The 27098-nt window shown below is 52.6% G+C and overlaps 1 protein-coding gene across 2 annotated transcripts; it reads right to left on the bottom strand.

Annotated features, from left to right (window-relative positions):
• On the bottom strand, positions 1-27098 carry AK2 (adenylate kinase 2). 2 transcript variants are annotated; one of them, XM_055140594.1, is made up of 7 exons: positions 26930-27098; positions 13304-13429; positions 9759-9869; positions 9580-9674; positions 4939-5011; positions 3277-3472; positions 1-878 (listed from the first exon to the last, which is right to left on the bottom strand). In XM_055140594.1, exons 1-7 carry the CDS (start codon positions 27026-27028, stop codon positions 874-876), a joined length of 705 nt encoding a protein of 234 aa, XP_054996569.1. In that variant the 5' UTR covers positions 27029-27098; the 3' UTR covers positions 1-873. The 2 variants fall into 2 exon arrangements, with proteins under 2 accessions (XP_054996569.1, XP_004614336.1); XM_004614279.2 differs by lacking the exon at positions 1-878 and having other exon boundaries at positions 2501-3472.

Here is a 27098-nt window from a genome sequence, read left to right as displayed (position 1 = left end):
AACTTTTAATAGACTTTATTGATGTAGGGGCCAAAACAAGGCAGCATTTGGTCCATCAGGAAAGGCACCTCATTGAAAATACATCACAGAGCTGTCGAGCAATCCCAGTCACAGAGTTCAAGGGTGGAAAAGACAATCTTTGGATGCTGCTGCTAAGCACACCTGCTGAGTTATTGAAAAGAGTCTTTTCCTACGCCATGGACAGAGGCAAGAGTGGAGGATCATGGCAGGTGCCGGGGGGTGGGGGGCTCTTGAGAGCTCCCCTACCGGGACAGGTAGATTGGTCAGTAAGTGTTAAGTCGGAGGGCAGTGAGGCCTATCTGCACCCCATCGACTCTAGTAAACTTGATCGGGAGACTTGCTGCCCCCAGAACACCCCCAAGGATCACTTTCACATGTGGAGATGATTTTTCAGACCTCACAGCGTGGGTAGTTAGGTGGGGCATCAACCCTCCCTGTTCCAAGGTACAGGGGAGACGGGAAGACTCGCTCCCCTGCACTCCTGAGCTGGCAGCCCGTGAGGCTCTGAGATCAAAGTTGAGGTCACAGGGTATTGCTTAAAAACATACAGTCACCAATCCAGAGGACGTGAAACCATGATTCCTTCGAAGTAATACTGGGTCTCCCTAGTTCTACTCCTACCCTCCAATCGGCTTTCCAAAATAATTGTCGGTACTTGTCAAGATTCCTACTGTGGTCTGTAAAAGGCTCACCACAACACTGCTGCTCTCCCCGCCCTTCCTCCTCTGGACGCCTCGCCACTCCTCCCTCCCTGGCCTCACCCTGCCCGCCCCTGCCCTCCGCCCAGCACCTAAGAGCAGGGGTCACGCCGAGGGGTGATGAGCAGTGGTGGTCTCGCCTGGCCTTCTGTGACTAGGCTGAAATAGAGAGGAAACAAGAGAGAACAAAACGGGTTGGTCAACACCAGGATCAGAGAAGGTAAGAAAGCATGTCCCAGCAACCGAAGGCATTCAACACTCACTGGGCATTTCTCTGCCAGGGTGAAGTGCTCATTGCTGGCTGAACTCAACGAAGCAAAATTCAAATCCTAACCGCACCCCCTTCCCTGAATGGCATGTAGACCCCGTCAGGACCTGCTACTTCTTACTGGCAGTCCAGATGCCCGTGCACGTGCCCCTGTGTCCCTGTGCCCCCATGAGCATACATAGGCAGCTGGATGACGGGGACTGGAGCAAGGATCACACACCTCCGATTAGCAAACGTTCACGGGCTTCAACATTGAGGCCAACAGCCCGCCACGCAGCCATCTTCACTCCCAGAGGGATCCCAGATCCCAATCCTCTCCCTTACCCATTCCGGGAAGTCAGGTGCTTCCCAGGACGGCCCTCCCCAGACTGGGTTACTGTTAAGACGGGGCGGAGATAAGTCTACAGGCAGGCAAACAGGCAGAGGGGAGCAGCAGACACTCACTCGAACCAGACAGAGGGAAGCAGGATGGCTACAAACGCGCACCCAGCTTCCAGTAGGAAGGGGCGCAGGCTCCGGGAGCCCCCTGGGCAAAATGGAAGGTCAGGTCAGACAGGGACGGGGCCCCACGCTGCGTCAGCAGGCGGCAGAGCTGGCAGGTCTGCCAACGACTCTCTAATGGTTTTTCCAGAGCTGCTGTTTTTGTGGGCCCGCACAGCAGTCTGCTGATTCACGATGGCCACAAACCACACCTGAGAACAAGCAGTACCGCGTGGGCCCCAGGAAACAACACTCTGTACTTGGGGAAGCGGAGGGGAGGAATGAAACCCGGTTATTGCACTGTGAGTTTTATTTGGGGGGTGGGGGCTGTTTCTTGGCGAGTCTGGCCACCACCGTATGTATAGGGGTGGATCTGGAAAGAAGGTCAAATTTAAAAGGGAATCAAATGACTTGAGTCTTATAGTCTAGAGAGAGAGAGAGCAGGTGTGATAAACTCTGCTCAAAAAGAAAGAGGGGCCAGAATGAGTACAGCGGGGAGGGCACTTGTCTTGCATGCGGCCAACCCGGGCTTGATCCCCGGAACGCCAATGGTCCCCCAAGCAGGACTGATTCCTGAGTGCAGAGCCAGAAGTAAGTCATAAGCAGTGCTGGGTGTGGGCCCCCAAACCAAAAACACAATGAAACAAAAAACAAGAAGGATCACCTCTGATTATTACTCTGTTCCACGTGGAAACAAAGCAAACATTAGAAATGAAAGCATACCAGGGTCAGAGAAATAGTCCAGTGGGTAGGCCATACGCCTGGCACACTGCCAACGGGGTCCTCTAAGTATTGCCAGGAATGATCCATCCCCGTGTGCAGAGCACAGTAATCACAGAATTTACCGGGTATAACCCCAAATCAACAATCAAAAAGACCAAAAAACAAACCAAAAAAAAAAAGGGCAGACAGAGAAGCACACCTACCCCGGTCTCTCTGACAAAGGAATGGTGGCTCCTCTCAGCTGCCCTGTCTGGATGTGCAGAAGACAGGCCGAATTCAAAAGGGCCTTTCACCTTTGATTTCTGGGGTGATGATTCACTTTTCAAACACAGGGATCAAACAAATTACTTTGTAGCACCAGGATTCAAATTAAAAACAAAAAACAAAAAACGAACTCTCATTGTTCTTCTCAGAAATTTCTGGAACCTGTAATTTAAGTGCCTTTTCCCTTCCATCTAGGGGGGGAAAAGGAACGATCCCTATCCTCTCACTGACTCACGTGCCTTTTCTCTGCGGGCTGGAGATACAGCACAGTGGGGAGGGTGTTTGTCTTGCACATGGTCGACCAGGGGTCAACCCCCGGCACTACCAGGAGTATCCCTGAGAGCCGAGCCAGGAGTAAGTCCTGAGCACCGCCAGGTGCCGTCACAAAACCAAACCAAAACCAAACCAAACAAAGAAATTCTGGCCCAGTTTAACTAACCCTGAACTTCTAATCAGCCGGGGCAATGTAAATACGATAGAACTGGGGCGCCTGGCAGATATGGGAAAATTAAAGAGTGTGGACAAAGAAGTACAGAGCGGGAAAGTCACCTAACTGTCACTCAGGAAATAAGAGTGTCTAGGCACTCACTCACACATACACACAGACACACACAGACACACACAGACACAGATGCGATGAGAGTGGCACACACACCAAAGTTACATGAAGCAAGTGCTTTTAATCAGGACACAAGGTGACACTCTTGCTGGCCTGAGGAAACCGCTCTGTCTGCTCTGCCGTCCCCGCCCACGCCCCCGCGTGGACAGGAAGAGGAAAGGACTCTCCAACCCCACATTAGATAAACATAACCAGGTCTTTACATGTGGCTTTGGAGAAGGCTGCTAGGATGCTTGCGAAGACAACATCAGGGGTCTGGGAGGCGTCGACGGCGGAGTGGATGCCCCGTTTGCGGTAGTACTCCACGAGGGGGGTGGTCTGCGTGTGGTAGGCTTCCAGCCGGATCTTTAAGGCCTTCTCGTTATCGTCTGATCGGCGGATCAGCGGCTCCCCCGTGATCTGTGAAGAGGAAGAAGGTCGTGCAAGGCCAGGGAGGGAAGCCTGGGCTCCTAGGCTCTGAGCTGCTGTTAGCTCCCAGTCCGTCGGAGACAGGCCCTTCCTAACAGAACTGGGACTCCTGGGAAGTCGGTCCCAGAAGCTGATCCTGAGACCTTGGGGCGCCTAAAACAGCAACTGTAAGGAAAGGGACTGGGGAGGGAGGGGCAGAGCCTGTCCAACAGCTTGGCTCCAGCTATTCCGCTTCCAATCACTTCTAGGATCAGCTTCAGGAAAGACAAGAGGGAGAAGACAAGAGACGCATTAGCAAGGATAACACTAATTGCTTTCTTTTTTGGTTTGTTTTTGTTTTTCAAGTTGTGGATGTGGGGGAGGGGCAGAGAAGGGTCACTTCTGGTGAAACTTGAGCCAAATGGGTAGGATGGTTAGATGCTGGGTCTAAAGGCCACCCCAGTGGTGCCTGGCGCCTTCAGGGCTACACCTGTGATGTCTGGCGCCGGGTCAGGTCAGGCAGTGCCAGGGCTTGGTCTGGGGTAACCCAAATCCCTGTGCTAGATAGCTTCCCGGTCTTAGTGATTTTTACCAAGGTCGTTGGCTATCAATATCCTGGAAAGCACACACACACACACACACACACACACACACACACACACACACACACACACACACACACACACACACACACACACACACACACACACACACGAAAACCCTGACTAGGCAACTCTGTGAAGTGGCTACAGTGTCTCTGCACTCAGGAATCACTCCTGGCGGTGCTCGGGGGTCCATATGTGATGCTGGGATGGAACCTGGGTCTGTCACTACCTGCTATACTACCACTCTGAGCCCCAGGCTGATGTGATGGCTTTGGGGTTTGGAGACCTAATGGATTTGACTCCCATGCCAAAGCGAAGTCCAGAAAATTCCCATGGTGCCTGCATGCTCATCTCAATGAAACGGAAAACACTGGAGTGCACGTGGATGAGACCCTCCCCTTGTACCGCTGAAGGCACTTAAAAGTGCTTCTAAGAACGTGGCAACGTTCACCCGCCAGACAGGCGGGGACCCTGCAGGTTGCCGTCCAGCACTCACGAGAAAGGACTCTGGTCTGGGACAGAACAATCAACAAACTCCTCTGCAACACCGTCTGCCCCTCGCTGGCTCCAAGTTGGGGTTTCCCAACAGCCTCCTTCTGATTAGATTTCCCCAGGCTGCCCGGGTGCCAGGAAGGGGCTGATCAGGAAACAGGTACAAACTGGCCATGGAAACGAGCTGGCACGGCAGTCACCTCCAGCCAGCAGGGACCCCGTGGGTGAGCCACGGCCCGAGAAAATTCCCTGGAGGGATGCTTCTCACAGATAAGCCAGCAGTATTGGTAGAAATAAGAAGGAACAAGGGGGAGCAAAGTTAAGAGGAAGCCAAGGAGGAAAGAGGAGAGGAAGGAAACGTGCTGTCCGGAGGCGACATACATCGTCCTTCATGGATTCCTTCGGGGGGTTGAACTCCTCGTGGTAGGAACGGCCACTCGCGGGATGAATCAGCCTGAAAGAAGTGGACACCAGTCAGGGGGCATGCAAGCTTCCCTGCACCCCTGCAGTCTCCCAGACAGTCGGACGGAAACCTGAAGGTGTGGACTGCGCCCCAGCAGAGAACCCCGCCCAGGCATCTCTTAAGACAGTAACTGGACTTGGGCTGGTTAGTTCAGCAGGTAGGGCACTTGCCTTGAATGTGGCCAACCCTGGTTCAATCCCTGGCACCACACAAGGTTCCCTGAGCCCTGCCAGGAATGATCCCTGAGCACAGAGGCAGGAGTAATCCCTGAGCACTGCCAGGTATGGCCCCAAAATGGGAAAAAACAAAGAAACAAACAAACAAAACTGGACTTTCCAGTGAGCTTATGCTAAGAGTAATTTTTTGGGGGAGGGAGAAGGGCAGTGAGTGCACAGCTGGGGACCCTGGGGCCACGTGGTGCTGGTCCCGCAAGGAAGGCGTGTACTCCAGCCCTCTGAGCCACAGAGCCTGTAACTCTGATCCAGCCTTCTAAGTATCTGAAAAGGACCGTGTGACTCCCTCAGCCTGGGCGTAAGAGGAGGGACTCCGGTGCTGGCTTCAGAGCCATTCATTCTGCCATCCTTTCGACAAACCTTTGCTGGACCGTACGTAGCTCGACTCAGGGAGCCACGGCCCTGGCAGAGCTCCGCTTAGTGCGAGAGAACCGGGGAAATGGGCAATGATGAAAAGTGATGATCAGCTCCGAGACGTGGGCAAAGTGATTGGGGACAGGAGACAGAGGAAGCACCCCTACTTGGGGCCGGGGGGCAGAGGTACTCCTGGCTCTGTGCTCAGGGGAGCAGGTGGTGCTGGGGAACAGGGTCTGGGGCCCCTGCCTGCAGAGCCAGTGCTCAGACCCCAACTCTGTTTTCTAACCTAGTTTGATGACAAAAAAACGAGACAGATGCTCTAGGAAAAGCTGCTCTCCGCACACAAACCCCACAGAAACCAGGACTCAGGAGTCCAACCGCTGGAGGGCGACACTAACCACCCTGGGAAAAGGACGCGTGCAACAGAACCAAGTACCCAAGAAGATGCATTTCTGTGGGCTGGGAGGCAGCAGCTCCCGGGCAGAGGCCCTGGTTCAAGTCCCAACACTGCTTTCTACCACGAGCAACACCACCAGGGTGGCCCACGTGGCCGCCAGCTTGGCTGGGCCCCGGCAGCACGGGACCAAGCATCACTGGGAGTGGCTACAGGGCCCCTGAGGGCCCCCTGCTTGGGAGACTGTTCCCCCACCCTGCAAAACAAAAAAACAAAAAAAAAAAACAAAAAACAAACAAACAAAAAACCCCCACATTTCTCTTTTTGTAGTTTTCAGGCCAAATCTAGTGGTGCCGGGGATCAAACCCGGGTCAGCCACGTGCAAGGCAAGAGCCTCCCCTGCTGTACTAAGCAGGAACACTTTGGCACTGAGATGTAGGCGGTGCAGTGTCCCAGACAGCAAGCTCCCGAGAGGAGAGGCCACAGCACACACCCGAAGGGGCGCCAGGGCGGGCCTGCCTACCCTTCCAGCCAGCTCTGTGGGGACACAGCTTCCCGACAGTCCCAGAGTATCTGAACAACACTGGGATGCATGCTCTGCCAGGGGGCTGTGGTCACCCCAGGCCTGCCCAGCTGTTCCCGTGCCCGAGGGCACAGCTATCTCAGACATCAGCCTGGAAAGTTGAGTTACCCGAGGGGGGGGCATGGGGGGCCACCTGGCTACGCTCAAGAGGTACTGCTGGCTCCAGGAGTTCAGGGGTCACTCCTGGAAGAGCTCGGGGGACACCATGCGGTGCCGCGGGTCACACTGGGGTCGGCTGCGTCTGACCACCTTCCTATCTCTCTCTCCCACCCGTGATACTATTTTATTAATGAGAACATGTTTCAGGCCTCCTCCTAGCGGTGGTGGTGGAGGCGGCGGCGAGGTGCCTCACGCTGCTGGAGGGGTGCAGCCATCAGGAGACCCAGGGAAGGGAAGACCCAGCTACAGCCTTCCCCATGGGCACGGCTGGGCATGAGACAGTCCCGAGGGTAAGACACTTGCCCGGCACGTGACTGACCCCAGTTTGATCCCTGGCACATCTGCTTCCCCCAAGCACGGAGCCAGGAGCAAGCCCCGAGCACTGTGGCTGGGAGTGGCCCCAAAACCCAAAGAAAAAAAATGGGGCCCAGATCAGCCAGGCTGCCTCTTGGCCTCTCTGGTTCTCCCTAGGAGCCCCATGTCCCCCGTCCCCCTCCCCACCCACCCGTCCCCTGTGACAAGCATGACACTGCTCCTGTCCCACCCGCGAACGTTACTTCAAGGGGAATGCAAGGCCAGTTCCCAGGAAGGGGAAGGGAAAGGAAACAAATGGCGACTAGAGCGAGAGGAAGGGGTAAAGCGCTTACCCTCGGCACCCCACGGGCTCCCCAAGCACTGGGAGGAGCGACCCCTGAGCACTGCACCAAAATAAGTAAAAATTAAAGTGGGATTCAAGTCCAGTCCAAACTGCACCCCGAGCCTGGCCCAGAGAGGTAGGAGGGTGACAGAGAGGGTGTCAGGATCTGTCCACACTCCCCTGCCTGGGACGTTCCTGACACACTGGACAGCGACCCTGAGAACATGCAGCCACAAACACAACCAGGAAAGAAAACAGCCACCTGCAAAATGGTGGGCAGCGAGGGCCAGGCTGGGGGGCAGGTGCTCCCTGGGGGCCCGTGTCTCGTCAGACTGCAGTGAGGCCCACCTCAGACCAAGCAGTTCCTGCCTCACCCAGCGCTCGGGGCAGCTACGAGGGCTCTGGCGCTCTGGGGAGGGCATATGGCTCCTCCTGGGGTGCAAGGGTCCCGGAGCACATCCCCTTCCACGAGAGGCCGCGCTGGCTCTCCCCCTCCACAGCAGTGCTTTCCACAGTGACTGGGGTGGGGGTGTTCTGGGGTACAGTCATGGCGCTTTGCCTTGTTCTCTTAAAGAAGGTGTACCAGGGTTAGAGTGAAATACAGCAAGGAGCGAGCTTGCACACCATTATGGCCGACCCGGCTTCAATCCCCAGCATCTCATTTGGTCATCCAAGCCCTGCTGGACTGATCTCTGAGCACTGATCCAGGAGTAAGCCCTAAGCACATCAGGAGTCACTCAAAAACCAAACCAAAACAAAGAAAAAAAAAAAACCAAAAGAACCCAAAAGGACACTTTTTTTTTCTTTTTGGGTAATACCTAGCGATGCTCTGGGGTTACTCCTGGCTCTGCACTCAGGAACCACTCCTAGCAGTGCTCAGGGGGCCACATGGGATGCCGGGGATCAAACCCGGTTGTACACATGCAAAGAAAATGCACTACTTGTACTACTGCCCCAGTCCAAAAAGACAAAACTTTTTAATTATATAAAATTTTGTTATAGGTAGTGTGACAGCTAAAGCACTAAGAGTAGGCAACTGGAAGAAACACATGTGTACAATAATAAGGAAACAATGAAGATCATCTACTGTGACATCTCATGCAGAAATGAAAAATAATGTCCAGGGATGTCTGGTTCAACCCCGTGGCCCAACCACCTTCCTGAGACTCCACTGAAACGACTAACAAAAAAGTCAAGCGTCCACAACAAAGATGCGAGTGAGAGGGTTTATCAGTGGCGGACAGCTTCCAACACGCTGCTGGAAGGTACAGAGCAACCGGCAACCAGTACAATGATGCGGAAGGCTGGGGCAGTCTCTCGAAACAAAGCTGCAGCATTCCTATGCCAAAGGTCGGCCCCTGCAAACACACTTGGGGGGCGAGGGGAGGGGTGTCACGGCCTAGGTCATACCTGCCGTGCTCAGGGGCCACTCCTGGCTCTGGGTGGTCACTCCTGGAAGTGTTTGGGGGGACCTTAAATGCGATGGCAAGGGATCGATCCGGGGACCAGTGCAAGGGAAGCAAGCGCCCCACCCCTGTACTTGCCCCAGCTTCTATTGTAAACACTTTAAAACAAAAAGCAAACCAAAACAAAACACAAATCAACAGAGCTTTTGGCTAAAGGGGCTGTTCCAAGCGCACACTTCCCCCCATTGTCTCAAATCAGGACAGATAATCACACTCAGAGCCAGCTGAGGGCGCCCTCCCGACACCACCACAAATGTCTCCAGCAACTCCAACAAAGCAGATTTTACAAGACCGCTATGGCAGAGGTGCACACATCAAATAAAGAGCATTTCTGAAGTATCTGCTCTGATACGCGCTCTGCGTGCATGCGGTGCCGGCCTCCCCACGGAGGCACCTGCTCTAGCGGGCAGCCACCCCGCCACTCGGCGACAGTTCTGCAAAGCAGGGATCTCCACTTGTGAGGAGAACGGCCTTGGAAAGGTTAAGAAACTGGCTGAGTCACAATTAGAAGGTGACAGAGCCGCGGGGCTGTCCGACTTGTAAAATTCCTAGCTCTTGTTTCTCAAGCCCCTCCCCCAGCAACATCCCCCTATCTAGGGAACTTCACCAAACGGGAACGAACAATCTGTACGGAAACGGCGCCGAGTCTTGTGAGGCCACGCGCGTGCCGCTCCCACAGCCAAACCGAGATGAGGAAGCAGGGGGCGAGGGGCTTTCCGGGGACAGATACCTTCCTGTGATCCTCCGGATCAGCAGAGAGTCGGGGATGCTGAACTCGATCACGGAATCCAGCTTCTCTTTCCTCTTCTTCATGAGGTCGTCGAGCTGAAAGAGAGCACAGCCCGCCTCAGCCGCCGGAGCAGGAACCCAGGCCTCGAGGGCCAGCGCCGGCTCGCACGCCACACCTACCATCTCCGCCTGCTTCACAGTCCGGGGGAAGCCGTCGAGGAGGAAACCGTTTCTGCATGGTGGGGTCTCCAAATTCTTCTCGATGAGTTCGACGACCATTTCATCACTCACCTGGGTGTCAAGAACAAAAGAACCTCGAGTTAAGGCCCGGGTTCGATCCCCAGCACCACACAGTCCCCTGAGCACTGGCTGCCTGAGCACCCACTGGGTGTAATTCCCAAACCCAAAACAAAACAAAAAGATTCTGAGTTTAAATGTTAACTAGGGCCGGGGAGATGAGGATGGGTTTAGCACTGCCTGGTCCCCCAAGCACCACCAGAAACTCCCTGAGCACGAGCTGGTACTCCCCCTACTCCCCGCAAACAAAAACTCAGCATAAAGGAGCCCGGAGAGACAGTACCGTGGGTCTTGTCTTGCATCCTAGTTTGATCCCTGTACAACATATGGTGTCCTGAGCACTTCCAGGAGGGATCCCTGAACCCAGGGCTAGAAGTAAGCCTTGAACACCACCAGGTGAGACCCCCAAACACAAGGGCCAGAACTGGCAAACCCAGTGAGTTGTTTTCTTCAGCTTCAACTTCGTTCATGGTTTTGTGATGGTTCATAGTAAAGTAAGGCCCAAGATAGTTTAAATGTGAGGTCACACAAATTTAACTGGTTAAGTTTGGGTCAGAACAAAGCAACTAACTGAAGAACCAACCCAACCCATTTCTGACCCTCTCAAACCCCCGGTGAAGACATGGGCTGGCTATCAGATCGATCACCGGTTCCCTGCTGGGTCTTCTACCCAATCTCGAAGGTTCTCCGTTTTGGTAGCTTGGCAACTCTTATCTCCCGGACCAGCTGTGAACTTAGGGACAAAGTATAAGCTCTGTGACTAAGTGAAGGCCCAAGATAAGCAATCGCATTGCCACATCCCAATTTTTCTCTCAGCACAGGATCTTTTGCCAAGAACCAAAGTCCAAAATATTTGGCTTTTGGCTCAATTCAAGGCCTCACTTGTAGGAAGTAAGAGCCAGAAGCAGAGGGGCAGCGGGGGGGAGGGCAGGGGTGACATCTGATGGAGCTACAGAATCTCAAAGCCAAGCAGGAAATAAGAAGGGGGTGGGGGGAACGTCCAGAACTTTCCCCAACCACAGACCAGGAGGCCATGCTCAAAATGGCTCCTATGGTGCTCAAACACCTCTGGAATCACTGTTACAAATCCCAAGCACAATTAAGCACTGGCACCAATCAGAGTTCATAGATCGACAGACTGTGTTTGTCCGATGAGACCAACTGGCCTAAAACCAAAAGAAAAACACTATTACATCCCGCAACTGGGAAGGCGCCCTCGGCAAGTGCCTCTGCTAGGAGACAGAGCCGCGGAAACAGGTTCAGCACCCTGAGTGGCGTCCTAAGGCCTCACAGATTCACGTCTGATTTTTGGCACTGGAATGGAAATCCTGTTTCTGGCTCTGTAAACGCATGAGCACCAAGAATCTGTGAGAAAACTGAGCAAAATCAATGCTATAAATTGGGGCTAGAGCGACAGAACAGCTGGTAGGGCATTTGCCTTGCACGAAGCTGACCCGGGTTCGATTCCCAGCATCCCATATGGTCCCCCCAAGTACTGCCAGGAGTAATTCCTGAGTGCATGAGCCAGGAGTAACTCCTGACATCACTGGGTGTGACCCAAAAAGAAAGACAAAATATGCCGTAAATTCAGAATAAAGCAAATAACCTGTTAGTCGAAAAGTTTATATATTGTCAGTTTGTCAATATCTGAAAGCACAAGTTGGCCCAGTGGAACTTTTCGTGATGTTGAAATGTCCCTGAGCAAGGCTCTTGAACTTGATTTTTTTTTTTGCTTTTTGGGTCATACCCAGCGATGCTCAGGGGTTACTCCTGGCTTTGCACTCAGGAATTATGCCTGGCGGTGCCTGGGGTAATCCTGGGTGCCATATGGGGTGCCGGGGATCAAACCCGGGTGGGCCCGGGTCATGCAAGGCAAACACCCTACCCACTGTGCTATCATTCCGGCCCCTCTTGAACTTTTTTACCCAAGACCCCCAGGCACTGCCAGGAGTGACTCCACCCCTCTCCCTGCCCTCCCCCACAAATACCCAAGATTTGTTATGAGATTACTTTTGCTTGTTTCTTTGTCTTTTTGGGGGGGTGGTGGTGGGGAGGTAGAGGGTGTACATCTAGCTGTGTTGGGGAACCTCCGAGCTGTGTGCTTGGGGACTGTGTGGTGCCCTGCGTGCCTGGGCCTCCAGCCTGCTGTGTGCACAGCCTACTGCGCCACCACTTCCTTCTCTGCAGTTAGCTTTGAATTCCTGTCTGGTCGCTGTACATTCAAAACCTTTCACCATGGCCAACTTTGGTTTGTTTTGTTTTGCTTTGTGGCCGGGACGTTGGGCCACGTGGGCCATGCTTGGGGCTCACCCCTGCCTCTGTGCTCAGGGATCACTCCAGGGGACCCAATGGGTTGCCAGATAGAACCTGGATCGGCTGTGTGTTAGGCAAGTGTCCTGCCAGCTCGGACTACAGCTCCAGCCCCAACAATTGCCTATTTTTGGGGACCTGCCCATGCTCAGCTACGTGGTGCTGTATAGGGTCGTGAGAGTTTGAAAAGGTAAGTTCTGTACCGGCGTGGCTAATGAAAATGTGAAAAGTGGCAAGTAAGACTCAGAAATTGAATTTTACTTTTAATTTATTTTGGGTGTAGGGTGTGGGGTGTGGGGTGTGGGGTGGCTGGGGACATGCCTGGCATTCTCTAGGGCTATTCCTGACTTGGTGCTCACGAGTGACCCCTGGTGGTATTCAGCATACCATACGCAGGGATCAATCCAGAGAAGAGGTGAGATAAACGTCTCATCTCAGGTATAATTTTTCTGGACTGAAACAGAATTTTTTTTGGGGGGGATAGGAAGGTAAGGAGTGGAGGTAGGTCTGTGCTCAGGGTTTTCTCTTTGTTTGTTTACTGTGTTACACCCGGCTGTGTTCAGGGCTTACTCCTGGCTCTGCACTCAGGGCTCACTCCTGGGGACTCAGGGAACCTTATGATATGGGAATTGAACCCGGGTCAGCTGTGTGCAAGGCAAGTACCCTGCCCACTACTGTCACTCTGCCCACATGCTTAGGCTTTTCCCCTGGCGGTGTTAAGAGGGACCACACATGGTGTCAGGAAAAGTAGCCACAGCTGGCCACACGCAAGGCAAGCACCTTAACTTCTGTACTCTCTCTTTGGCCCAAAAACTGAAATTTAAGGGGCCGGAGTGATAGCACAGTGGGTAGGGTGTTTGCCTTGCATGTGGCCGACCTGGGTTCGATTCCCAGCATCCCATATGGTCCCCCAAGCACCGCCAGGAGTAATTCCTGAGTGCAAAGCCAGGAGTGACCTCTGAGCATCACCAGGTGTGACCAAAAAAACAAAAAACAAAACAAAGAAACTGAAATTTAAGTTAAACGTAAGCTGATTTCAATAGCTACGTGGTGCTACCATATTAGTGTCGGTTTAGACTCTGAGGAGATATCTATACTCACTGGCACCCCACACCTACCAGCTTCCCGGCGTCCATAGTGGCCTTCAGCTTTTTTCCCAGCTCCGATCCAGAAGCCACCATTGCCCTCAGCATGTCCCCAGTAGCTAAATGGCAGACACAGAAGTTTTTGGCCAATTTGGGTGCCTGTGGGAAAGAAGACAAAAACCAAGATTTGGTTAACACTGCAGGCTGAGTCTGAAGCCAACCACACTCAGAGGGTCTGTGTAAACCTCACCCAAATGCCCCTTCCCTCCCCTGCCAGTAAGGATCAAAGTACTTACGTTATACTCTAAAGTCCAAGTGAAGCTGTGGTAAGAAACACTAGCAAATATAAGAACTCCAAACACTGAACCTAGTCCACAGGCAGCTGTCATAAATATTAGCCACCTAGGAGGCCGGAGCAATAGTACAGCGGGTAGGGCGCTTGCTTTGCATGCAGCATGCCAGGGTTCGATCCCTGGCATCCTATATGGTCCCCTGAGCACCGCTGGGAGTGACCGAGTGCAGATCTAGGAGTAACCTGGGTACTACTGGGTGTGGCCCCAAAGTAAACAAACAAAAATCACATTTCCCAGGATCTCTAATTCCATTAGACACAGGAGTGACAGACAAGCCCGACCTGCCAGTTATGAACGAGAAGTCAGAACAGCAGGTGAAATTCATTTTGCCTGTTTTTTAGGCCACACCCGTAAGGTTCATGGGGGTAGTGCTACCCCTGGCTCTGGGCTTGGTGGTCGCTCCCAGCAGTGTCTGGGGCGACGGGGATGGAAGCCAGGCCTTGTGCGTGCAGAAGCAAGTGCTCGGCGCACTGAGCGCTCTCTGGGCCCGGCTGTGAGATTTAAATTAGGTGTGTGGACAGCAGCTCGCTGGCGATCTCTCTGAATCCCGTACCGAGTCAGTTACACCGGGGCACCTCGGATGGAGCAGGTGTGCCCTCCCTGCCCGCTCCAGATAAACCCCGATGGCCACGAGCTTCCAGAAGCAAAACCCAGGTATGCGGGTTCAAGGACTAAGGTCATCCCTTCCACCTCCCCACCCCCTCGGGGTCCTGGCTGTCACGGCCACGATCTGCCTCTGGGCGCCATCTCAGCACACCAACAGCCTTGACCCAGAGACAAATGAATCTCAAAACAGATCAGCTCCCTGCAGAGATGTCTCTGGGCCCCATTTACAATGTTAGAATCCAGAACTGCACGGCCGCTTACCCTCTCATGGCATTCATAATAAGCAGTAGTAAATAAATTACCTAGCATCTGCTCCTGGCAGGCAGGCGGTAGGAAAATTTGAAAGAATGGTGATGGGAAAGTGTAACGGTGGTGCAATTAGTGTTTAAGTACTGAATGTAATAGATTAATGTGAACAAACTTATGAAAATAAAAGTAAAAAAAAAAAATTAGACTGTGTGTGGAAAGCCTGCAGCACATGGTGCAGAACTGCAGCTCCCGGGCGCGGCTGGCAGATGGGGCGGGTGAAGGGCAGGGGCTTCTCCGGGCAGAGGCTTCTGCCCCTTCTCCAAGCGGGCGGCTACATTACCCCAGCCCCAACTCTGAACTTCTCAGAGGCTCCGAGTCAAAAGGCTCGGGTGAGGGTGAGTGAGACGAGCTGGCGAGCACTGAGCAGCCAGGCTTCTGGTGCAGGGTCGGAACCGGCACCTCCGGCACGCAGGCACGCACTCAGCCCACGGGGCTGTCTTGGGCCCGAGGGCACAGGCTAGAGTCAAGCTGCCTGGGTTTCACCAGTGACCAGAAGTGTGGCTGGAGGAAAGTGACCTCCCCTAAGTTTCCGCTTCCTGCAAGTGAAAGTGGAGAAGGTAATACACCCCAGCGCGTGCAGGGCCCCACACAAAGGGAGGGCCCCGTGAGCTCCGTGCCTCTGTAACCCCTGCCCTAGCTCCATACTCATTCATACAGAATGGAAACGTTACGACGACTCCTCCAGAACCCGGGGACACAGACCCTCGTCCTCTAAGAACTCCGGTCTGGAGACTCTCAGCACAGGGGGACCCCCTGGACAGCTCAACAGCGGCAAAGAATGTGGGATCCACGCGAGCAGAAACACTCAGGACTGCACAGTTCTCTGGTTCATTTTCTTTTGTAAGAAGCCGGCAGGGTTCCTGTTCACTGCGAGATTTCTTAGATGTACACAACTAAGCCAAACAAAGGGAGCTCAATGCTCGGTACAGCAAATTCTGGTGTGGGACCGACAATTACCGAGTCAGTCCCAGCACACAGAGTCCAGAGGGCTGGGGACGTGGAAAGCGCTGGTGGAGCACTTGCGGTGCATGAGTGAACCCCCCAGGAGTGCCAGAAAGACGAAAGTCCGACGAGAAGGCATCACAGACTCAATGTCTGGGTTCCAGAGAGACGATACAGAGGGGTAAGGTGCCTGCCTTCCATGCGCCCAGTCCTGGCATTGCACATGGCCCCTAAGCGCCACCAGGAGTGATCCCTGAGCACAGAACCGGGACTGTGTCCTGAGCACTGCCAGGCGTGGACCCCTAGGAATTAGGCTCAGCGACAGAACGCTTGCCTAGCAGGGATCCCTGGGAACTGCCCTGCATGCCGAATGCAGCCCCAGGCACTACGACCAAGTGTACACACAACGGAACCAAGGGTGCCACCCTCAGTCTTACCAACAACAAAAGGGAACTGAAGAGAAAACCAAAAAAAATCACCACACTTTGAAAAACCCAACTGGGAAACCTATATAGGTCAGGTCACTCTGGCAATTTAAAACCTTCCAGTCCCACCTGCCGGCTCGGCGGCCACATACCCAGAAAGGGCACTCTCTGCCAAGCTTCCTCCTCGGCTGCTGCAATGACGCGGGCTGAGAAATACGGGTCAGCCTGTCGAGAGGGAAGAGCCGAGCAAAGCACCAAAGAGAAGAGTGGTCGTTGGCACAGTCCCCAGGGGCTTTGCTCTGGGCTCCAGTCACAGTCCCCACTGGGCTCCAGTCACGGCACGGGGGAGTGGGTGAGGGCCGGGCCATGACCCCCAGGGGTCTGGAGTTAGCCTGACCTGCACAGGAATCCCGGCGAAGGTGCCCGATAGCCGTGACCTCGGGGGAGGTGCTGGATGTCTCACTCTACTGCCACGCCAAGTCACTTGGGTACATCTGCTTCGCAGGGCGGTGGTGAGGAGAAAATAACACACAGCACCCAAATACCAGACACTCGATCTGCGTTCAGTGACTAGAGTGGCTCCGTCTAGAGCCTTTCCTCTCCACGGTACGCTTCACTGCAAACTACAGAAGTCTGAAGAGGTATCTTCATCATAGTTTCCTCATATTTCCAATTTGTGTCTTTTTACTGGAGAGGTTGGGAGCCACATCCAGCGGTGCCCAGGCCTTACTCATGGCAGTACTCAGGGGACCCTACAGGGTGCTGGGGATCAAACCTGGATTGGCTGCATGCAAGGCAAGCGCCCTACCTGCTGTGTGATCACTCTGCCCCCTCCCCTAATTTATGTTTTAGAGACAGCCTTCTCCTACTCTGAATCATCTGGAGGTGTCTGCGGAAATGCAGATTCCGACTCTGTGGGATGTGGGGCCTGAACATCTCAATTATCACTTCCACGCTGCTGACCAGTTGAAGACCCAGTATACTGCTGGTATCCTGAGTCAGAGAGGCTCGCTCACGGCTTCTAAAGAACTCCAGGTTGGGGCTGGAGTGATAGTGCAGCAGGGAGGGCATTTGCCTTGCACATGGCTGACCTGGGTTCAATCTCTGGCATCCCACACAGACCCTTGAGCACCACCAAGAGTAATTCCTGAGTGCAGAGTCAGGAGTAACCCTGAGCCTCGAAAGGTGTGTGACTCACAAAACACACCAAAACAGACCACAGCGCAAGAGCGCTAGAACAGTGGAAGGGTGATTACCTTGCACTCGGCTGACGGGTTCAATCCCGAGCAATCCATATGATCCTCTGAGCACCATCAGGAGTGATTCCTGCATGAAGAGCAGGAGTAACTCCCGAACACCACCAGGTATGGTCCAGAAACCAAAACCAACCGAACAAACAAAAACACGACCCCCAACTACTCCCCCGCAAAAAACAAAAAACAAACAAAAAACCCAAACAAAAAGCATATCAACAAACAAAATACCCCCCAAAAGAAAGCCAGGGCTGAGGGAAACTTTAATTTAAAAATATCTATGTATTTTTTTTTTTTTGCTGGGGTCAAAGAGATAGCACAGTGGGTAAAGCACTAACTCGCCTTGCCTGCAGCTGGGCCAAAGTGACAGTACAGCGGGTAGGTGCTGCATATGGACCCCCGGGCTCAGGAGTGAACCCTGAGCACAAAGTCAGAAGTAAGCCCCAAGTGCCACCAGGTGTAGCCCCAAGATAAACAAAACAAAATTTAAAATTTTATTTTTGGGTCACCTCTGTCCGTGCTCAGGAGCTACTCCCGGGGTGCAAAGCTGCACTCAGCCCTTGAATCATCTCTTGAGCCGCAAGGGGCAAGCTTTGGGGGGACGGCACTAGTTATAACCACGAGAGATGCGACATGGCGACTCAGTGTTTTCAAAGCTCAGTGGTTTGTTTGGTTTTGGTTTGGGGCCTAGTGGTGTTCAGGGGATCAGGGGCCACTCCCAGCAGTTTGAGGGGGACCATACAGTGCCAGGGAGCAAAACTCGGTCTCCTGCATGCTACCACCCTCTTAAGCTCTCTCTCGAGTCCAAACTTTAGAGCACTGTTGCAATCTTCAGGGTACTGGCCAGACACGCAAACCCAGACGCACAGGCTGATTTAGCAGTTAAGACTGAGCTATTTCCAGCTGGTGCCGGCCAAGATCCCCCCCCCCCCTGCTGCCCTTCCCTTTGGTGCTGCCATGGGGCAGCACTCTGGCTGCTGGGGGCAAGCCCAGAGGGACAGCACTAACCACCCTCCACCCTCACCTGAAATGCTGGTGCCCTCTTTTTTTTTTTTTTTTTTTGGTTTTAGGTGCTCAGGCACCACTCCTGGCGGGGCTTAGGGGAGCATGTGCAGTGCCAGGGAGCAAACACGAGTCTGCTGCAAGCGCCCTCTATGCTGTACTATCATTCTGGCCCCCAACACAGCTTTCTTGAGGCTTGCTTCTTTCTTCACTCTTAAGAACACAGATAATGTCAACTTAGGGAGTTGATTGCATCACTGTCACTGTATCACTGTCATTCCGTTGCTCATCAATTTACTCGAGCAGGCGCCAGCAACGTCTCCATTCGTCCCAGCCCTGAGATTTTAGCAGCCTCTCCTTACTCGTCTTTCCCAATGATTGGAGGCTCTTTCAGGGTCAGGGGAATGAGACCTGTTATTGTTACTGTATTTGGCATATTGAATACGCCATGTCACTCCTGGCAAGGTTCAGAGGACCATATCAGGTGCCGGGGATAGAACACAGGTCAGCCAAATGTAAGGCAAGTGCCCTACCTGCTCCAGTATCTCTCCATCCCTCAGCAATTGTCTTTTACCCACTCAGTTATTTTTTCATTTTAATAAAAATTTTAAGGCCATTTCCCCTTCTTTTGGTTGCTGTTTCAATGATCAAGGGTCACACACATGCTTGGCTGCAGTATTTGCACATTTTCAGCTCTGGTACCAAGGGGGGAATTGTCCATCTGGCTGTGTGGCTCACACACACTCAGACACTGTGATCAGCGAGTTGTGGTGCCCACACATGACCATGCTCCTTACTGGCATAGGAGTTATAGTGGCTGTGTTTACTAGGGGTCCACTGTGGTGCACACACTATCTTACTTGCCAGAGAATGCATTCCCTGGCTTAGCAACTTGTTGGGGGCGCACTGCATTTTCGCAGGGCTCACACAACTGGCTATAAGGCAGAAAAATCACTTGCTGAGCAAAGGGTCAGAGAGCAGAGCTACAGGATCCAAATCGGAGCTTCCAGAACTGAGCTCAATGCACATGGACAACAGGGATCTGCACTGATGACCACTCGATTGCACACAGGTGCTCAAGCCCCTCTGATCCTCCTCCCAGCCCTTTCCTGAATTTGTTGGCTTTGGGGCCACGCCCAGCAGTACTATGGTGGCTCAGTACTTGCCGGTTGACTCCCGGCATGCCAAAGACAGCCTTCTGCACAAACAGCAAGAGCCCTAGCCCACTGAGCTGTCTCCCCAGCCCTTAGCTGCTCTCTCAGAGGGACTCTGCCCAGCAGGGCCCACAGTGCTCAGCAGCCACCAGAATAGTACTGTGGACTGAATTCAGGCCTCATGTGCTGTACCGCTTGCATGCTATCGCCCATTCAGAGCCTTTTCCAATGTTATACTTTGTATAGAACATATGGTCTAACTTCAGTGCAGGCACCACTCAAAGATACCACTGATACCATTTAGAGGACAGATAACGTCAACTTAGGGAGTTGATTACATATACAGAAGTAGACAGCATAGCAAGCAGAGAGACAGTGTAAAGGAATAGAGTACATTCCTTTACAAGCGTTGCATGTCAAAGGCTTAGGTTCAACCCCTGGCAACAGTCCGAGCACTGTGGAAGTGACTCCAGAGCACTGAGCCTGGCATAGCCCCTAGGCACTGCTGGAGGTGGCCCCAAAACAAGATACAGAAGGATCCAGCACAATGCCTGGCACTTCGGGGAATGAAACGATCAGCTACTGAGATTTGATTTAAATTCCGACTCGCCAAGTTTCTCGCCTTGGAGTCTAAAGCAGCCTTTCCCATTTCCATCTCTGTGGCTTCTGCACACGCAGGGGAATTATCGACTAACATGCTAGGTCATGCCGGCCATCCCTCAACACACACACATTCCCAGGAAGTGAATGGTGGAGAAGCCCAAACACCTCCGCGTGCCAGGGAGTGTCCTCCACAACAGGTCTCCCAAGCTCTCCTGTTACCCCCGAAGCCCCCCACCTTGACACACCCCTACAGCCACACGCTCTGAGGAGTTTGCTGATCACAGAGACCAAGCCTCTCCCTGGCCCTTGTTCTGTCTGTGCTCCTTCCCAGGCTGGCAGGCGGCTTCCCTGTGCCCTACTGGGCAAAGCTCTGACCGGCTCCGGATCTGAATTCTGAGCATCTCTCTAAAATCTCCCCCACTGCCCCTCCTCTTTTTTTTTTTTTTGTTCTTTTTGGGTCATACCCAGCAATGCTCAGGAGACCATATGGGATGCCAGGGATCAAACCCAGGTCGGCCTCGTGCAAGGCAAACGCCCAACCCACTGTGCTATCGCTCCAACCCCGCCCCTCCTCTTCTGAGGAGGAATCGCATCAGCATTAGCAGTGAGCGTTTGCAACCTCCTAAGCAGTTTATTCATTATTTTGCAGTATTTAGGATGCATAGCAAGTAGCAAACATGTTGCTATAGGCAGAAGTTGTTATTATCTGCATTTTACAAATGAAAAAAAATTTTTTTTTTTGTTTTTGGGTCACACCCACCAGGGCTGAGAGGCCACCCCAGCCTCTGAGCTGGAGGGTTGCTCTCAACACTCAGGGGAGTAGGACTTCCCCATGCAAAGCAGGTGCTCAGCCCCCTGAACTACCTCTCTGGCCCCCACAAATGAAATTTAGAAATGAAGTTGTGTAAGATCAAGTTAGGGAGCAACAAGAAAGATGACATTCAGCTCCACGACTGCCGGGCCCGGGGCCAGAGCGACAGTACAGCAGGCAGGGCGCTCGCCTTCCGTGCAGACAACCCAAATTGAATCGCAGCACCCCGTAGGGTCCCCTGAGCCCCGCCAGGAGTGGTCCCTGAGTGCGGAGGCAGAAATAAGCACTGAGCACAGCTGGGTGTAGCCAAAAAAATAGAAAAGGAAAGAAAAGGAAAAAGCCGGTCAGGCTCTGACTTGTACATGAGACTAGAGGGTGTTACTACAGGCCACAGCCCGCAGGCTTCCTGGGGAGACAGGAGAGTGTGGTGTGTGTCAGAGCAGAAGCTCCACAAGTGTGTTCACACTGAAAATTCATGAAGTCATTTTCTTACAAAATCTGCACCTTTCTCAGTGTACTGGATGCTTCAGTTAAAACCTCTTCATTCTCTTTTGCAGGCGGGGTCAGGGACTGAACCCAGGATTTCACACGTGCAAGGCATGTGCTCTACTGATGAGCCATATCCCTAAGCCCTTAAATCCAAAAACAAAAACAGATATTAGGGGTGGGCTTGTTGGAGACACAGTACAGGTGTAAGGAGCTTGCCTTAGGCAGCTTTATGCAGCCACCTTGGTTTAATCCCTAGCAGCACTACAATCTCCTGATCAATGCTAGGGGTCACTCCTGACAGGCCTTGGAGCTGGAGAGACAGTACAGCAGGTTAAGGTTGCCTTGCATGCTACTAAACTAAGTATGGTCCCCTGCACAGCCTATGGTTCCCAAAGCCCCACCAGGAGTGATCCCTGAGCAAGAAATCAGAAGTAAGCCCTGAGCACTGCGGGGTATGGCCCCCTGACCAAAACCAAACAGACAAAAATAATCCTCCGGAGGACAACCTCTGCATGTCTAGCCCTGAACTTATCCAACACAATACACATAGGTAGCTAACCCAGGGCAGGAGACAGTGGCAAAAAGGGTAGGACTGTTGGCATCATGAAACTGCCAGATTGGCCAATGACCTGCAGAATAAGCCAGAGATCAAGCCCTTTGAACGCCAGTTTCTGAATGCTAAAGGGGGAGAGTGAATACCACAGAGCTGTGCACGCGCACATGCTCACACGCACACAGACACACAGACACACACACACACGTGCACACACGTGTGCCAGGCAGATAGTACAGTGGGGAAGACGCTTACCCTGCCCACAGCTGATATGGGTTTGATCCCAGCACTACACATGGTTGGTCTCCTGAGCCCTGCCAGGAGTGATCCCTGAGGACAGAGCCAGGAGTAAGCCCTGAGCATGGCAGGTTATGCCCCCACCCACCCAGGTGGTTTCAACATGCTTAGGTAGTTTACTCTAAAATGAGGAGGTCTGGGGACTGGAGAGAGATTAAATGCTGGAGCACATGTTCTGTGTTTCAAGAGCCCTGGGTTTGATACCTGGCATCACATGGTCCCCTGAGCACCAAAAAACCTGAAAACCAGAGCAAGAACAACAATCACCACCAAAGCAGGAACAGCAACATATGTGTGTGTGCATGTGTCTGTCTGTCTGTCTGTCTATCTATTTATTATCTATCTATCAACTATCTATCTATCTATCTATCTATCAATCAATCATATATACTTACTTCCATTTTGGGTCCATACCTGGCAGTGCTCAGGGCTTACTCCTGGCTCATGATCATCATGGCAGTGCTCAGGAACGCACTTTAACCCTAGTACTATATCTCTGACCCCACAAGAAGGAAGTTTTAAGTGGAAATGGATTATTTCAATCACAGCAACATAAAATGCACAAAATACTGTTATGCTGCTATAAAAAGGTTCTATTAGCAGGGGGAAAAAAAATCTCTGAGTAGACACAGTGCCTCCATCCCAGGAATTTACATGTAACATTACAAATATCTCCCAATGCGGGAGAGGCAGGCAAAGCAAACAAGGGCAATGGGTCAAATCCAAGCCACGGGCGAGTGGAGAAGAGCTATGCCAGGCCATGCAGGGGGGCAGGAGAGCTCAGTGATTACCAACCACTCGAAGCTATGCCTCCAGATGGCATGCCCTGACAAATAAAGACCCAGAGACCAGAAGACACAGCATCCTAGAGGGATGGCTGAGCATCCCGACAACACAATCACACCCCAAAACTGAACCTGTCTCTGGGAAGTATATGATCAAGCTTATAGGCAACAGGAAAGAAGACAGTAAATACAGCATGGGGGGTAGAATAAAAAAATTCCCAGAGTAAAGACACTCCCAAGACCTACTTTCTGCCACTAAAAAACTTTAGTGGCAGAAAAAAAAAAATTTTTTTTTAAAGGGACTGGTAAACAATGAGATTCAAAATGATCACATTTGTCAGACAAATAGAAATATGAACACTGCTATTAAAATTGTTACTTTTTTTTGGCTTTATGGATTACACCCAGTGATGCACAGGGGGTATTCCTGGCTTTGCACTCACGGGGATCATATGGGATGCTGGGGATTAAACCCAGGTCGGCCATCTGCGTGCAAGGCAAATGCCCTACCCGCTGTACTATCGCTCTGGCCCCCAAAACTATTACTATTTTTGGGGGCCATAGACCCTGAGCACCGCTAGGTGTGATCACTGAACACAGAGCTGGGAATAACCCTAAACATCACAGCCTCACCCCCATCTGTTAGTATTTAAGGGTATTATTACACTTGACTACAAAAAGATCTTTTTAAAGAGATTCTACATTGAAACATAAATAATGTCATTTCTGGGAGTTACTTTAAAATAATTTTTTTGGGTTTTCTTTGGGGGGCGGGAGGGGCACACCCGGTGGTACTTAGGACTGGTTCTGCACTCAGGGATCACTCCTGGAAGTCCTTAGGTCATCATACATAGAGCAGGGGACTGAGGCCAGCCACGTGTAAGGCAAGCACCCTCCCTGCTGCCCTATCTCACAACCCCTACTTTAAAATAATTTGTGGCAGCAGAGTGGCTAGGGAAAGAACTGCCACTAGTCAGTTGATGCTTGGGACAGGGGCTCATTATCCTAATCTATCTTTTGAGTATTCAAAATTCAATTATCTAATGTTACAGAGTATCTGCAGGTCCCAGGCTATACGCTGCCATAGGCTGCCATTTTGTAAGTGGCATGGCTTTAGAACTGCTTTTTTTTTTTTTAACTACATGAAACTACAACCATCAGTATTCCTACTGTTCCAATTATGAGAAGAAAGATGTAGTGACTCAGTAAAGCCTTCCCTCAAGTCCGGCTCTAATCACTGTCAACGGCCATTTCCCACTGATGAGGCAAAAAGCCCCCTGCCACATTTCAGACAGGCTCGCTAACTTCCAGCAGGCTAACGTCACAAAGCAGGAGTTGCCAAGAGGCAGCTGAGGATGGGCGACATGACATAACATAACCAGGGAGTCCATTCGGGATGTCCTCGAGATGGTCCTGGCCTTGCTTTGTAACCTGGGAATATACGCCAATTGTGCTCATGACCTTGGGACGGTCCAAACCCTGCTTTTCAAAATAACATGCTTTGGAATTCCTGCTTCTGTACTCTCCTGCCAACTGCCTGCAAATGCCCTAACAGATAATGGATAAAATGGAGCTCTCTCCTCTGTTCTGAGCCCAGTTCTGGAGCACAAGCTCAATGGGGTCCATGAGCATAATTTAAGCGTTTTCTTGCTCCTCAAGGTACGCTGTTTGGTTTTCTCTGACTTTGGGTGGGAATTTCCACAGCACTACCATAGCCCATAAATAAATTTCCTTCAGGGGCCGGAGCGATAGCACAGCGGGTAGGGCGTTCGCCTTGCACACGGCCGATCCGGGTTCGATCCCCGGCATCCCATATGGTCCCCCACGCACTGCCAGGAGTAATTCCTGAGTGCAAAGCCAGGAGTAACCCCTGAGCATCGCTGGGTGTGACCCAAAAAGCAAAAAAATAAATAAATAAATTTCCTTCAAAACTTCCTGACTAGGGGCTGGACAGTACAGCAGGAAAGGTGCTTGCCTTGTGTGAAGCCAGCCTGGGTTCAATCCCTCCACCCCCTGCACCTTCAGATGATCCCCAAGCACCACCAGAAGTGACCAGAAGCACAGAAACTGGAGTAAGCCCTGAGCATTGCTAGGTGTGGTCCAAAAACCAAACAAATCGAAACTTCCCGACTCTATCACCTTTCACACTGAAATACAGCTGGGTTGTAAGGAAGGGACAGGGAGGTGTGGTGCTAAGATAAGGGAATGAACACTTCCTAGTGGTTCCTGTCAAGGTACAGATGGAATCTCCCACATGTCTACAGAGTGATCTCCCCGTGCCCCGGGGAACTTCTGGTCTACATGAGTGGGACTTTTTCCATCTTGTCCACTGCTTGGTCTCCAGTGATCTCCTAGAGGAAGGGAAGGTTTATTTCCGTTTCTCAGATTAAAACACTGAAGCTTAGAAGCTGGAAAGTTTGCTGCATTACACATCCCTATCTCAGAGTCTGAGAGACTGAGTAAATCTTTGGCATGTGGGAGGCCAGAGTCTGATCCCAGGCAGGGCAAGGGTGCCCAAGCACCGGGCCAGAGTTGTCCACACAATGGGTGTGGCTCAAAACCTACAACTAGTTTGTAGCAATTTTGTTTCCTTTTTCTGGCTACACCCGATGGTGCTCAAGGGACCATACAGGATGCTGAGGATAGAACCCAGGTTGGTCATGTTAAAGGTAAGTGCCTCACTCCAGTTCCCAATACTGCAATTATTAATTTCAATATAAACTAAAAAAAAATCATCAAAGCACGCGAACTCCTGTTTATACTTGGTTACTCCCCCAAAGCCTGCAGTCTGGGATGAAACATTTCTAAGACGTAAATTACCTAATAATTGAGGGTAGCAACAACAGGAAAGGAGCAACTTCATCATGACAGGGTAGAAAGGGGAGTAGGTAGTGAGGAAACAAGTCCAGCTGGAGAGAGAAAAGGAAAAGTGGGTGTCCTGACCTAGTGCCCAGAGTCAAAGAGCAAGGTCACAGGAAGGAACCCAACCTCCCAGTCCTCCCTCCTTATCTCCCACATTAACCCAAACCATTCACCTATTTCCAGTAACCCCACCAGTGTCAGGTAATGTGAAAGGTGCCATGAGGGGCCCAGGCAAGACAGTCTGCTTGCTGAGACTGCCATCTCTGCCAGTGCCACGATGAGAAGAGTGGGCATAGTCGGCAGAATCCCAGTCCCCAGGAAGGTCAGACACGCAGAAATTCCTGCTCTAGAACCTAACAGGAAGCTCGAGCCTGGGATGGGGGAGACCATGGCCAGACCCCAGGCAGGAGTGCAAGAGACAGTTACAATCTCCCAACACGCGAGCTTCTAAATCCTAAACATCCCAACTTCCCAAGTTCTGACAGTTGCGCTAGGGCAGGGAGTTCCTTTACACGCTGATCACGAAGAACCCCAATGGCTCTGAGGTTCCACTGGCTCCTCGAAGCCAATTTCACTGATCTGGGAAAGTTCACCGGACTTCTCTGGAACCTGTTTTCTCACTGGCGTGGAGACACCCTCCCCTTCCCTAGGAAATTAACTAACTGGCTGTGGCAGATCAGACGGGCTTCCCTTCTCCTCCCTGCTGGCCCAGGTCAGCTCCCAGCTGCCCACCACGTGCTCAGAGGCTCCCGCACCTCCGGTCGCTCATCCTTCTAACAAACGCCCCCGAGGCTCCCCCCTACCACCCCGGGCCCCGACCCAGAGTTCTGGGGCTGTATCCCTAATTCTGAACGTCTCGCTGTCCGCAAGTCCCCTCATCACACCGTAATCTATATGCCTCTGTCCAGGGCTCACCAGACACCCCCTCCCCCCAAGCCTTCTTCCGGGCTCCTACTTCTTAAGGGATCCGATGAGTCCCGGGTGCTCTAACTCGACACAATACCGGACCCCTCGAGAACTCTGATCCTAACTCTGATCCCCCCCCCCCCCGGGCCTCCAATTCGAACCCTGCTCCAAATGCCCGAGCAGAGCCTCAGACCCCGGTCAGAGGTGCCCAGGCCTTAGTCGCCAGCCCCGCAGCGGGCCAAGCCGGACCTTTGGCCGGCCTGACCTTGGCGCCCCACAGGTCCCGCGCGGCGCGGCGCCCCGGCCCACCTGGGTGCCCTTGCCAGCCCCCGGCGGCCCCAGCAGCACTGCCCGGATGCCCTGCGGGTACTCGTCGGCGTGTGTGTGCGCGGGCGCGTTGGGAGCCATGGCCGCGGGTCCCTCGCTGCTCCAGCCGCCAGCACACCTCGCAGGTCCCCCGCTTCCAGGCCAGTGCGCC

The sequence above is a fragment of the Sorex araneus genome, chromosome 5, assembly GCF_027595985.1.
Source record: "Sorex araneus isolate mSorAra2 chromosome 5, mSorAra2.pri, whole genome shotgun sequence".
Lineage (NCBI taxonomy): Eukaryota > Metazoa > Chordata > Mammalia > Eulipotyphla > Soricidae > Sorex > Sorex araneus.
Note: the sequence above shows the minus strand (reverse complement) of the source record. Positions and strands in the feature narration are given on the sequence as shown.

What these genes read in the sequence shown, in the direction of transcription:
- AK2 (XM_004614279.2), bottom strand. Translation starts at nt 27,028, where the DNA reads ATGGCTCCCAACGCGCCCGCGCACACACACGCCGACGAGTACCCGCAG. An exon ending in ATCCGGAGGATCACAGGAAG is followed by an intron (nt 5,012 to 9,579) that starts GTATCTGTCCCC and finishes CACTTCTTTCAG; the next exon opens with GCTGATTCATCCCGCGAGTG. An exon ending in AGGAATCCATGAAGGACGAT is followed by an intron (nt 3,473 to 4,938) that starts GTATGTCGCCTC and finishes TCCTCTTCACAG; the next exon opens with ATCACGGGGGAGCCGCTGAT.